Source organism: Micropterus dolomieu, linkage group LG07 (assembly GCF_021292245.1).
Source record: "Micropterus dolomieu isolate WLL.071019.BEF.003 ecotype Adirondacks linkage group LG07, ASM2129224v1, whole genome shotgun sequence".
Lineage (NCBI taxonomy): Eukaryota > Metazoa > Chordata > Actinopteri > Centrarchiformes > Centrarchidae > Micropterus > Micropterus dolomieu.
The window spans coordinates 17,053,876-17,068,060 of record NC_060156.1 but is presented as its reverse complement, the minus strand read 5'-3'; the positions used below and the strand labels follow the sequence as shown (position 1 = coordinate 17,068,060).

The 14,185-nt window shown below is 38.6% G+C and overlaps 2 protein-coding genes across 5 annotated transcripts in view; one reads left to right on the top strand and one right to left on the bottom strand.

Moving 5' to 3' along the window:
- sytl5 (synaptotagmin-like 5) overlaps positions 1 to 11,156 on the bottom strand; it is a 54,554-nt gene extending 43,398 nt beyond the window's left edge. For 3 of the 4 annotated variants that reach the window (XM_046053502.1, XM_046053506.1, XM_046053505.1), the window contains exon 1: positions 6,339 to 6,441. The gene's annotated coding sequence lies outside the window, so the exon portion shown is untranslated. Of the gene's footprint in view, positions 1 to 6,338; positions 6,442 to 10,906 lie in introns of those variants that run through there. The other variant, XM_046053504.1, reaches the window with a different exon arrangement.
- Positions 7,837 to 12,666, top strand: dynlt3 (dynein light chain Tctex-type 3). Its single transcript, XM_046053556.1, has 5 exons — positions 7,837 to 7,991; positions 9,384 to 9,425; positions 9,524 to 9,647; positions 9,753 to 9,830; positions 10,969 to 12,666. The coding sequence occupies exons 1-5, from the start codon at positions 7,965 to 7,967 to the stop codon at positions 11,043 to 11,045; spliced, it is 348 nt and encodes a 115-aa protein (XP_045909512.1). The 5' UTR covers positions 7,837 to 7,964; the 3' UTR covers positions 11,046 to 12,666.
- Positions 12,667 to 14,185: the final 1,519 nt, after the last annotated feature.

Sequence of the window (14,185 nt, the reverse complement as noted above, 5' to 3'; positions counted from 1 at the left end):
CAATGCACTAGAGAGCCATGGATGAGACAGGCATCAGTGAGTGGGAGGCAGGGAAACCCCGCACAACATGGCACTACAGAGATTCAATGCAGCAATACAGGGGAGCTTAGCTACAGAATCTCAGGTCATCAACAGAGTTAATCCAGATATAATTATGCAGCTAATCTCAGAAATTATAGATGGTTTAATCAGCCAATACTCAATGTGGCTCACGTTTTAAAAGAAGACTAATATCAGCATCTCCATAACTCTTTTCCTGTTCATTGTCTGTGAGAATAAAAGGGAGTAGACAATGTAAATAGCATTTATTTGAGGGATAGGGGTGGTGCCAGTACGGCCCTATAAAATCAGACAGCAGTAACTACAGAAGCAGTGAAGTTGACGGGAAAACTGCACACAGAAATAAATGCTGTAATGATGTAATTTTGCAGTTTTTCTTTTTAGGCTAATTATTTAGCCATAGAGTCTAGATAATATGTCTACTTAAAAATACCAACCTACCCAGAACCTACCAACCTACCAGAACCTACCAACAAAATGTGTTGTTTTAGCTTTATTCAAGTTTGTAAGGATTAAATTTATCTCTGTTGTGCCATATGTATGTCTGTCAATACTATACTTAAGTCAATTTAATAAAATACATTAACACACAAAATCGAATTAACTTCACAACTTCATAATCTGAGTTGGCACTGTTAGCAGGTGTTTAGTTGTTTTTTTTCCTTCAGGTTTATTAAAATTTATTATTTTCAGTTATAGGTAACAGCCAAGCTTCAACCCCGGGTCTGAAAAGTGAAGCCACTGCGAACCCTGCATTCTTTAAAATGGCCAGCAGGGGGCGACTCCACTGGTTGCAATAAGAAGTCATTGCGATGTCAATGACAAAATGACCATACTTTGCACTTGATTTATTAGCTCAGATAAAAAAATCTCTGCCCGCTACCACAGAGACCTGTCGATAAGGTTAGAGGCGAATCTTAGTCACTGCCCCTACATTTAACTAGCCATGAACTTGTTTTTGAGTGCTGTCTGGGCTTTTGTCAAATAACTTTGACCCTTTTACAGTTAATTATAACATTTTGGTTGCCTAAAAAGGAGGCAGACACCATCTCCACATTTAAGAGTAGGCTTAAGACTTTTCTCTTTGATAAAGCTTATAGTTAGGGCTGGCTCAGGTGAGTCCTGAACCATCCCTTAGTTATGCTGCTATAGGCCTAGACTGTGGGGGAATTTCCCATGATGCACTGAGCTCCTCGCTCCTCTTCTTTCTCTCCCTCTCTATGCAACCTCATCCCATTAATGCATGTTACTAACTCGACTTCTCCCCTTTCCGGTAGTCTTGTGCTTTCTCGTCCCTCTCCTCTCTCCTCCTATCACTTCCTGCAGGTGATTCTGGCTCTGGATCTGTGGAGTCTGGATCTGTGGCTGCGGGTCACCTGCTGCCCCCATGTTCCTGCTCGGCACCCTCTGCTGCAACAACTATTGTTACTATTCCTATTGTTATTATTGTAATTATAATCATTAACATTACGATTGTTATCATTAACACTACTATATATATCTGTACCATTATTCATTCAGTCTATAGCAACATCACCTTTACTGTCTGTACCTCTGTGTGTATATTGTGTAGGCCACCTCCCTCCCCTCTCTCTCTCCCTGTTGTGATTTGGCGCTATATAAATAAAACTGAATTGAATTGAATTGAATTAAAAATGTCTAGTTCAGTGATTGGTTGTACTAAAAGACACTAAAGAGTCAGCTGTTCATTTTTTCTTAAGACTGTTTCGCTAACCAAAATTGACATCAAAATTAATATCACAGATGCACCTTATTAACCAAGCAAGGTCCACACATCTGGTTCCAAAAAGACAAGATGGCGACAGCCAAAATGCCAAACTCAAAGCTTCAAAAGAGTAGTTCACAAACCAATTGATGAAGTCCTGGTGGCTACGTCCACTTCTTTTTTACAGTCTATGGTAACAAATCTACAGTAAAATCAGTATGTAAATGTATGGCTACATCACCAGCTAGCTTCCACTTGATATAGCGTTCTTGTTTTAGCTGTCTAGTTTGCTGTTTTGTTTGTAACAAAGCGCAGCATCTCAGGGTTTGCAATTTACATGCTGTTGTTTTGACCTAATATGCAGTCACCAGTGGTGGAGTGTAACTAAGTACTTTTAGATTAGATTAGATTCTTTATTGTCCTTTTCAGGAATTTTTTCCCCCACCAGGCGTTGTTTGTGATGTATTGAAGTTTATTCCTATTGGGCACATTGAGTATGTTGAAATAACAGGTTGAACAGTAAAGGAGGATGGGTTGAATTACGCTTTTGTAGAGCAGCAGCAGAAGGTGGGTGGCAACAGAAAGGGATGTGAGTTTTCAGATGGAGAGTACTGTAATGTACTTCAGTACAATTCTGGGGTACTTGTACATTACTTGAGTATTTCCATTGTCTGCTACTTTATACTTCCTCTTCACTACACTTCAGAGATAAATATTGTACTTTACTGCAGCACGTTTGTCTGCTAACTTTAGTTACTAGTTACTTTGCAGATTTAGACTAATAATAGAAAATATAACCAAAAAATAACTGACGTACTGATGTATTATCATAATTATAATACAGTGTATATATACACATCAGAGGGCACTAATTGGCGGACTGTGGTCAGGATTTGGTCCAGCCGCCATCCTCTCCGGACCCCCAACCTGCAGCCAATTTATTATTAATGTGAACATTCTAGTTGAGAATTACTACCTTGTGACGGAGCGTTTCTATTTTAACCCGTGCAGCTTTTCTAGCATTTACTGTACTGGTTTAGCGACACAGGAAACTCACAGACAGATTGATTGATTGATCACTTCAAGCTACACTTTTTATTTCATTTTTTTCTGTAATTAAGCACTTTATTTTAGTTTACTTAAATTTAGAATTTATTATTAGAGTAGTTATTGTTTATTATCCCTCCAGTTTGATGTGAAAACTGACAGTAAATCTTGTTGAAATATTATTTGATTTGACAGTCAGTTGTTGACTAAAAACACATGTTGATACAACTATACGTTATGGCACTGAATGATAACGCAAATTAGTTGTTATGACATTCCGGACCTATGCTTTGGGAAATTTTCTCTGCACAATTTTCTGGCACATTATTCAGAAACTGGCCATTCTGCATTTCCAAAAATTACAGTAACATGTTAAATGCAGGAACATGTATTTCTACACTGTGGTATTGGGCTACACAAAATACAGAGCATAACAGAAATGCCTGCGTAAACAATGCAGACGATGTGAACGTATGTGCCTGCATGCATAAACACACACACACACACACACACACACACACACACTTCTGTCTTGCCAGATCTTGTAGACGCAGACCTCTAATGCTGTGTGACTGCACTCCCCAGGGCTTCTTTCTGCTCCGCTGGATGAGCTCTGCTGCCTGCATGGAGAGAAATCAGGGATTCCCTACATTCGCTGGCTTCTCTACTCCTTTTATTCACCCATTTATTCCCCCTCTGGCCTCACGCTTGTGTGTGTGTGAGAGAGCTGTATAAAAGCTCGGTTATCATTAGGGAGCCATTCTCCCTGTGACAATGATAAAACTGCCTCAGCAGATGCAGCTATTGCTTATAGGAGCCAAATGAACCAATTTAGAAGCGTCACAATGACAAATAATAGTATGGCAGGATATCTTACGCAGCAACGGCTTGTTGTTCGTGCAAAACAACCCAGAAATGTTAAATTTGTCAGGTCTTTTTTTGGTGTTGTTGACACTAGAAAGAAAGCTCATACAAGAGATTGCTTACTTTAATATTACATCCACTTACAAGGCTTCATAATGAAGCTACTGATAATATATGAACTCATGGGTGTCATTTTCACTCATTAGTACAGCTGCTTGGTTTTAATTTACAGCTGTCTCCAGTCTAAAACACACAGACCTAATGCTCGCCAGTCAGGCTCAAGACTGATGGCTGATAGAAAACGCTGGCTAAATATTGTCTGTGGCCACTTTGTCAGTGTAAGCAGCCACTTTGGCTAGCAGCCAGTCTGTCTGACAGGTCTATTAAACAGTTTGGTACCTTGAATTGGCCTCTTGAATTATCAGACCACATTGGCTGCTTAAACTGGTAAATAAAAATGTAACACTTGATGCTCAAAAACTGCAGTAAATGAGACTAAAGCCCGTTGTTGAATTAGTCCATTTGTTTGAATCTAAAGGGGTAAATAAAGTTTCAAAACATCAGAATTTCACCAGATATTACATGTATTAGTCAACTAATTGGTTATTTTGTGAACAGACAAATTAGTTTGATAACTGAATAATCATTTAAAGCAATAGATTGAAATTTTGGGAAATCAGTTTATTGACTTCTGAGAATTAGAGGAGGAGATTGATGCTGGACCAGTGTGTGAGTAGCTATTGATCTTTTCATCTAGCTGTCTGCAACATAGCAAACCATTTCCCAAACTAGTCATTTATCAAGCAAAGATGTGAGAAATTTCAGCTTCTTAAATGAGAAGATTTGCTGCTTTTCTCTCATTTATATCAGTGTAAATAGAAAATCTTTTAACCGGTGGTCAGTTACATTTTGATATTATTGATTAACAATTAATTCATTTGGCGTTGAAAGGATTATTTGCTACATCACACGGTAAATTGTTAGAAAAAAATTAATAAATATAATTTCACACATTTAAATATTTGATATAGCTTCATCACACCAAATCGCATGAACTTCACCACCAGTGTCAACAGCTGTGGCAGTTAGAGCTACTTTGCTAAGCTAGCTACTGTTAGCAGGAGTTTAGCTGCGAGCTCACGCAGAAGTGTCGCTTCTCCTACATGACTGGATGTAGCCAGTGCTTCACTTAGTTGCGTGGAATAACAAGCTAAAATTGATTATTTGCAATAACAGTACAGGTAGCATTGGGTAAAATACAGAAGCCTAGGCCTATGTAAATTTAGTTTTAGCTGGCTATATTTAGACTATAATCTTTAAGTTATCTGTCAAACATTTCCTTGTTCCTCTTATAACCTAAGCTTATAAACTACAAGGATTTACTGCGTTTGTCTTATGTGATTGTAACTAACAGCTGCAAACACATAAGTTCAACAGTTCAGACTGTTGGTCGGACAAGACAATCGCTTGATTAGGCTTTTTTCACTGTTTTTTGACATTTTATAAACCAAAGGATTCATCAAAATTTTTAGACTCATCCATAATGAGATTTAATAATTAGTTGCAGCCCTAATCATTTTAAAGTTGCAGCTGGTAGAGTTGTACTAACACAAATGTTTTTTTTTTATTTAACTTTTGGGTAGTTTAATGTAGGCCAGGCCTAGGCTAAATAACACGGAGTAGTATTTATGCTCAGTAGGATATTCGTCATCTTAATCTGCAAGGTAACTCTGGCTGTCAAATAAATGTAGCTTAAAAAATAAAATGTAATTTTGTAATGAATGAAAAAAAGAAAAAAAAAATGTAATATAGCCCAGGGTGTAAGCCCAAACCCTCGTGTAAGGATTTCTTCAGGTACCTGAACCTGCTGACAACATCATCCCATTTCTTTTATCTTAAACCACAACGGGATCTCACACCTGGCATCAGTGTTTTCCCCAAAAGAGCCTCTGAGTATAGCAGCATCAAACCGAATCATAACATTGACTAATCTTAGGCACAAACCACCTCTGAATTGTAATCAGAGCGGCCAGTGTGTCTCTCCACTCCTTTATACTGAGCACTGATATCCAGCCCTGAAGACATGCAGCGACACACTATTACTGTTTGTCTGTCACCTTTTTGTTCCCTGAGAGGCTCTGGGATATCCTGATAAAAACTACCACAGACAAGGTCATCAGTAATTTCCAGCTGTAAAGACATATTATAGGACCTAAAACTGGTTTCTCTCCAGTCACTTTGCCTTTGAAGGTAATCAAACCCAGGTGACCACTGCCTACCTTGAACCTGACACATCATAGTCTCACCTGAGTTGACTGCAGGTTAATTTGCCGTCAAAACCAGCGGAGGCAACAAGAAACGACATAATGAGTTTTTTTGCTGCATTGCACCTGCCCTAACGCGCCTAACTTTATCCGGGAAGTGGCTGTCTAATGTGACTAATTCTCCGAGGTCGTGGTCGAGATGGTGGACAAACCCCCCCCCCCACACACACACAACCAAAACAAGGAAAAGACACAAATAAAAATCTTTAACTGGAGACAAGCGGCAGCGGCTGGCTGTGCCATATGCCAGAGGAAACACGGTGGTGTTTGGTGTCCCGCTGTGTTCCCGGTTGACCTGCAGAGCCGAGGTGTCTTACCTGGAGGCTGCGGACAGCGGAGAGGAGCCGGCAGGGGAGCACGGCAGGTTGAAGAGTCCGTCCGGGGATCAGAGACCGTGCGTGAGTGTCTCGGTGCGCCTCGGCACCGACTGAAGGCAGAAATCCACAGCCAGGGTGTTCCCGACAGGAGGGGGCGTGGTGTGTGTGTGTGTGTGTGTGTGTGTGTGTGTGTGTGTGTGTGTGTGTGTGAGTGTGAGTGTGTGTGTGTGTGAGAGAGAGAGAGAGAGAGAGAGAGAGAGGCACGCAATCCTCACAAACAGGCTTATTTCTGACAATGCGTCAGTTGTTTCTGCTCAAACTCAGACCCCTGTTGTTTTTATGAAATACGCCAATTAAACTGGGTCACTAAGTGCATTTCACTGCAGTGCTGGGCTCGATATAGGCGCAGGGGAACTCCTTATTGTCACTGGTGGTACATTATGTATTATGTATTTCCCTGCTGAGCTCCTCTGGGAGTTTGTATTTCAGGTTATGGCCAGAGGAGCAGCCAGACTATTAGTTTATTTAATAGTGCTGCATGTAGCTAAAATGAACAGGTTGATCGTCTTGGACAAACATGGCAGTGGTGGTGACATGGGGTTGGGGGGTCACAATATCACAATAAGAGGACCATATTCCGTATCAATAGCCCACAGCGTCTTTAGGCATTTAAAATAATCAGTGGGCTACAACTGCCCTTGCCTGTCTTTCTTTGTGGCCTCTTTTCTTGTAACAGTCACACATGGATCTCTGTTTTGTATGTGTCCTACTAGACACATCTCGTCTTTGCATGCCTCCTCTTTCAATAGCCTACATGGTTTAAATCACATATTCTCTGTTAGGGTGACTGTGATATAATTGTGATAGGCCTATAATAAGATGTTATTAATGTGCCCTGTCCATGTTAAATAAATACAAACTTTAATCTAGTTTTGTATGTCACATTTCATTACATCATCACAGGAACACAAAAGCACAGGTGAAACATATTATCACAGTTATTTTAGACATTTCACACAAAGTAACATGATTATATGTAAAAACAACAGTTTCACATAGATTAGCCTATATGTGAAACAACAAGAATTCCCATATGAGGTCTGTTTTTTTTATATTTTGCATTGGAGCCTATGTGGAAAGATGATATCAGTTAATGTGAAGTCAAAGTAATTTGCCTTGTATGAATGATATTACCAGTTTAGACAGTAAATGTCCTGTTTCCAAAAGGTAACTCCATCCGTTTCACTCATGGCATTACTGTGGAAGTCTTGAGTGAATAATTGGATTTTGTACAAGCGAGGGTTCAATTTGTTTTCATTTTATTTAAACTGGACTTGTGAGGATCTCTGAAGCTTCGGCCTGAGAAATAAAGACAGATATTTACAGTGTGTTTCAGACTCCCTGTGATGTTGACTCAGGCCTGGTGTTGCCTGTCTGAACTCCACCACAGTGAGGCGACATGTTAACACAGTCTGCAGCTTCAGGAGGCGCAGACGCGTCTTTTCTGCGCTCTTTGTCTCCGAACATCAGGAAGTAAACAGGAAAAATAACGGAACAGCAGACGGACACCGGTGATAATAAAGACAAGAGACTTATACAAATATCGCTGTAGCAGTGTCAGTAGCGATGGAGGAATATAACTCTGGAGAGGAGGTAAAGACATTTTAAATTACATTTATTTAACTATCGAAAACACCACCGCAAAGACGCATCGGTTGGTTAACGTTAGCTAAATTTGCTAGCTTAGCATTTAGCTGAGGCTAACGGTGTTTTCACCGGGGTGTGGTCTTTATATTAACAATATTATTTATTACAGTCAGAATCAGCTAGTTACAGTGACAATTACATATTTATAATTTATTAAAATTAGTCAAATATAAAATAGGGGATTCTTAACTTAAGTACAATACTAATAACAAATAAATATAACGTTATGTAACGTTAGTTATAATCAGAAGAATGTGCTTGTTTTAAGTATTAAAAGTGAAAGTACTTAATGTAGAAAAAGGCCCTTGGACTGTTAATAATATATCATTAGGTTATTATTACTCATGCATTAAAGTGAAAGCAGGATTTCACTGTTGTAGATGGTTGATGTGGATATTATTTTTAACTATTTTATATAAGACTAACCTTAAAACTATTGATTATTTTCATTATGCGTTAATCTGCTGATTAAAATAAATAGAAATTTTTAAAACAAAATCTTCACAGTTGTGGGGTTGGGACCATGAAATGCTTGAAAAATGACTAAACCATTATCAAAATGGTAGTCAATAAATGTTTCTGTCTATCGATTATTTGATTAATCTTAGCACCAATCTTTTCAGCTGTACTTTACTTTTATAAGAAAACATCATCAACATGTACTTGTATAAATGCGTGTGGTAGTTTAATCTATAACAAAATTTCATATTTGATAAACTCTCATGTGTTTGTGTGTTAAAAGTTTGTAAAGTAACTTGTAAAGCTGTAGTGAAGTAAAAAGTACAATATTTCTCCTTGAGATGTAGTGGAGTAGAAGTACAAAGTGGCATGAAAAGTACTTAAGTACAGTACTTGAGTAAATGTACTTAGTTACTCTCCACTACTGCTAAATGTATTGAGGTGCTTCACACTCTGCAGGAGGGAATGGTAACCTACAGGGATAATCTTAGTGCCACAAAATAAGACTGATTAAATAAAATTTTCCCCCAGGCTGCAGTTTTTGATTACGACTTTGTGTTAGGTTCACTCTTAGCAGTAGGAAAATAAATACCTTGCCTTTAGCTGCTTGGCTTAGTCAAATTTTACTATGCAGCTTGACGTTATTGACCAATATTTACTTTTGCAATACTGAAATCTTCTTCTCTTTGTTAGACCCGTGGATGTAAGCCATGTAAAATCATTAAACTTTGTCTTTCCAAATGTGTTGTGCAGAAATTGACTTATATATAGACACAGTCCTTTAGATAGTTTCTTTGTGCAATAAATAAATAAATAAAATACAACAATGGAGATGCCACTAACTAACCATGTTTTTGCTTTTTTTAAAATTCACTGCAGGTTCTCTTCAGTGCTGATGAGGCCAGTACGTCAGTTAAAGAGGTACCTTTTTCATCCTTTGAAACATGAATAACTTGTATTTTATTATGAATCCACCCTTTGCTGTGAAGACAGTGTACATGGTGTTCTCTGTGTCTCAGTGTATTGAAGGTGTTCTTGGTGGAGCAGATTATAACCAGAGTAAAGTGAATCAGTGGACGGCCAGTATAGTGGAGCACTCTCTGACTCACCTGGTCAAACAGGGACGGCCGTTCAAATACATAGGTTAGCCAACTGCCCATCGTTTACAATAACACGAGTTAATAATGTTGGCACGACGTAAGCTCGTAAACATGTGACTGAGTAACACTGCTCCCTGATGTTTTGCAGTAAACTGTACGATCATGCAGAAGAGCGGCGCTGGTCTTCATACAGCCAACTCCTGCTACTGGGACACAGCCACTGACGGTGAGAGATGTCTTATAATTGGAGCTGGTATCATTGATACCAAAACAATGCTTTTTGCAATATTTTACTTTGTTGTGTTTGTCTACACTCATATTTTAATTTAATAAGATGAGCCAGAATTCTCAAATGTGAAATCTCATCTAAACACAAGCTGTCGTACAAGTTCTTTTCGTAAATAAAATTATCTTAAATTAGCAAAATTATTATTTAAATCAGGAATTATCTGATAGATAAATAAGTTAACAAGATTATGAATCAGAGCAGACATTCAGTGCCAGTTTCTGGTTCTTGACAAATTTCTGTTGGTCCCAAAAAAGTGTTTATCTGATACGTAGCCCTTCTTTTAATCTTTTAATAGAGATTGACAAATTGTCCAAGCCAATTTTAGCTCATTGCAAATATACTCATATCAGTAAACTCAAAATGATTGTTCCAAAATAAATAACAACTACTGAGTGAAAGCCAAGATCAGTTTCACCGGTGATGTTCTGTTTAGTGTTTACTGTCGGGCATCACTAAAAAACAAATAGCAACCACTATTAATTGGAGAAAATAAACTTCGTAAGAAAGTCATGCTCTTCATAACAAGAGGGTTCTGTTAATATATCAGAATCAATCAAGTGTTAATGTGACATAGATGTTACAGTGTGAAGCCTATATTTGTTCAGCAGGAACTAAATACGCCTTTAAAGAGGTGGTATTATGCTTTTTGGCTTTTTCCCTTTCCTTTATTGAGTTATATATTTTTTTTTTGTGCATGTAATAGGTTTGCAAAGTGAAAAAGCCCAAAGTCCAACCCAAAGGGAGTTCCCATCTCCCACAGAAAACGCTGCTCTGAAATGCCTGAAAACAGCTCGTTTGTAGTCCAGCAAAATGCGCGTCATAACGCTCGCCAAGCAGCAAGTCTGACACACTGGTGGAAAAACAGTGAGCTGCAGTACACATCTCTCCCTTCCAAACACTAGCTACCCTCCAGGCAGTCAATGGACATAAAGTTGTTACTGTGATGTAGAGACTGAGCTCAGTTATATCTTGGATGGAAGTATCTTTCATCCATAGTTATAACTTTAACTCACCACTCCGAAACGGTTGCGCCAATCCTGCTGTGTCATTTCTCCTGCTTATTTGTCTCGTTCAGGAAGCTGCACTGTCAGGTGGGAGAACCGCACCATGTACTGCGTGGTCAGTGTGTTTGCTGTCGCCGTGCCTCTGTGACAGCAGCACCGAGCTGCGCCGCGCTCTCTCTCTCCCAACACCGTCATGTGTCCGTGACCAAGAAGCCATGGAGATCCTCTAATGATACCCTCTGTTCATATACGAATAGCTTCTGTGTCCACACAGGCAAGAACATTCAACTTCAGGATACGAGTTGTGGTTTTGTGAGTCGACAGCCTGCGTTGGTGTGACTGTGAGAAAATGTTGCTTTGTAGAGGACCAGGATCAGAGTGCAACTCTGAAGCAGTACTTTGTTAAGTAGTTACATTTCAAACATCGCATTTGCCCCAAATGTTGTAATCTGTGCTTTATGTAAAACTTGATTAGGTTTTAGTCATGCTAGCAGCAAGGCTCTGGAGATGTTGGTCTATCAGTCACTACCGAAACATCTCACCAACTATTGGATGGACTGCCATGAAATTTACTACACACATTATTAAAGCCCCACCCAATGCTTTGGTTTATGACCAAATAGCAGCAGAATTAACAACATTCCCATCAGCCTTAGTTGAACTTTAGTAAACATCACCAGGAAGAAGCTAAAAATTGTTTAGTGCTAATTAGTGTTAACACTATACCTGCTAATCATCAGCATGTTAACATTATCATTGTGAGCAGGGATGGGAAAAAATACATCAAAATGTATTTCAAAATAAGATACCAAATACTGTAATTTAAATTGTATCAAAATAAACTGTATTTTTGTATTTCAAAAATACTCAAAACACTTTTCCAAGGTACAATGAAAAGTGTTATAACTTATATCTATCAGCTTTCACCAGTACACTGACTCAGATGATCAGGTGGACATTGTTGGGTCATGTGATAAATCAGACATGCAACCAGGTAACTGATCAAATATTGACATATTCCTGTGATCACGCAGATAAAGATTATTTTTAAAGTAACAAACAGTTTCATGTTTATCTAACAGTTGGCTCAAACGCTTTTTTATTTTTTATTTATTACAACCGATGAAAACTGAAACTGTGGGGGCTTCTACCCGGGTCACAAAATTAGCTAGAACATTAATAGAAAATGATTTAGCCTAGGCTACTAAAATGAACATGGACACTTAACAGGAACTGTTAAGAATTGTGTCAATTTATGCTAAAAGGGATGGAAAGCAATGAAAACCCACACGTTTCCCACCTCGACCTTCTTCTGCAAATTACTGAGTAAGCCAATCAGTGGCAGGATTGTTATGATGTCATCACATAGACTTCTCACATATTTTACTGTATTTTTAAAACTACAAAATACAAAACACTTGTATACTACTAATATGAAGCAATTTTCATCATCCCTTTCACATACAAATTACAAAATCTTGTTTTGTCATTTTAAATCTGTATTTTAAATACATGTACCATAAATACTGCCCATCCCTGATTGTGAGCATGTTAGCTCATAGATGTTAGCCTTTAGCTCATAGCACTGCAGTAAAGCCTCACAGAGCTGCTAGCATCGCTGTGGACTCTTAATCTTGTTTTAATTTGTCTCCTTCACTACATTCCCAAATAAAACTGAATGAACTTGCTGTAGTAAAAAGTTTGGTATTTAAGAAAAATCTGACTGTTGTGTTTTAGTAGGTAGACACTTACATAAAGTATAAAGTGCCTTTCCTTGTGTGCATTAATATTTAAATGTTTTACATTGGTCTGTGTCTGTAATTGCATATATGAGTGTGTTTTCAAGATGGAGGATGGTCCCAACGAGCACTTTTCCTAGACTTTCTCTCTAGAAATCCTGGGTTCTTCTGTGGAACTGTGTTGAGTCCATGAAGGCTGTTTAATAGGTTAGAATGTCTACAGTGTAGTCATGAAATGTATTTAATAATTCACAGTTTATCTCTACAAACCACAATGGAATTGGATTTGTTATACAGATTGACACAAAGGAAAATGCTGCTATTTTGCAGTTTGGGAGTTCGTCCACTGGAGGTCAGCACAGGACAGTGTGCAAGATTTTATTTTTTTTGTTTTTTATTGACAAATATTCCATATACAAAAACATGGCATTGACTTGTTACATACTGCAGAAAGGATCAAGTGCATATCAAAGATAGGTGAAAACAAAAATAAAGGAAGATAAAAGAAGTTTAAATAAAGGAAAACGGCTAGGGTTTTTTTCCCAAATCATATTCTGCTATAATACTAAAAAGTCTCGTTGCATTCTTTGTTTTCATAACATTAAGGGCTTTTGTAAAGGAAAGAAGCTCATTATGAAATACACAAAACTTAGGATTCACTTTCAAAAACTTTGACTTGTGAATATAAAATTTCCCGAGAATGACAGAGTTAATCAGAAAGTCGTCTTTGTTGTTGTCCATGGCACAACCATAGATAATGTCCTTCAGAGAAAAGTTTTTGAGATGGAAAACCTTGGGGTAAAGCCAGTCATGTATATCAAGCCACAATGCTTCGAAATACATACAGTGGAAGAATAAATGATCAGTAGTTTCATTGTCGCCACAAAATACACAATTATTGGTTTCTATTCCAAAACGCTGTCGTATCAAGTCGCTGGATGGATACACACCGGTAAGAATTTTAAAATGGATTTCTTTGGGGAATATAGGGAATTTTAAATATTTGGTTCATAACGAGTGAATGGTACATGTAGTGGCTATCTTAATTGTTCGTAATTATAAACTTCAACTAAACTTACTTCTGTTATCATAACCACATTGTATGAACGACGTAAGACAATTTTACGCGTTGAGTTGGCCCGTAGAGAACGTCTCGGGTTACGTATGTAACCCTGGTTCCCCGAGAAGGGGAACGAGAGACTGCGTCGGTTACGACACTATGGGAACGCCTCTAGGCGAAGCAGGTCTGAACGTGAATGAAATCACTCCAATCCTATTGGCCTGTTGCTAGAACGGTAAGGTGTGACGGAATAACCGGAGGAGTATAAAGCACACCTGTACACACTCATCATTAGCTTAAACTATGAAGCAGGCGCTTCAGGCGGGGAGCGAGGTGCGGCGGACCGACGCAGTCTCTCGTTCCCCTTCTCGGGGAACCAGGGTTACATACATAACCCGAGACGTTCCCCTTCGAGGGAACTCGAACTGCGTCGGTTACGACACTATGGGAACGAGATACCCACTAAACCGTGCCGAAAACCCCGCCTGC

What these genes read in the sequence shown, in the direction of transcription:
- dynlt3 (XM_046053556.1), top strand. Translation starts at nt 7,965, where the DNA reads ATGGAGGAATATAACTCTGGAGAGGAG. An exon ending in CCAGTACGTCAGTTAAAGAG is followed by an intron (nt 9,426 to 9,523) that starts GTACCTTTTTCA and finishes TCTGTGTCTCAG; the next exon opens with TGTATTGAAGGTGTTCTTGG. An exon ending in ACGGCCGTTCAAATACATAG is followed by an intron (nt 9,648 to 9,752) that starts GTTAGCCAACTG and finishes GATGTTTTGCAG; the next exon opens with TAAACTGTACGATCATGCAG.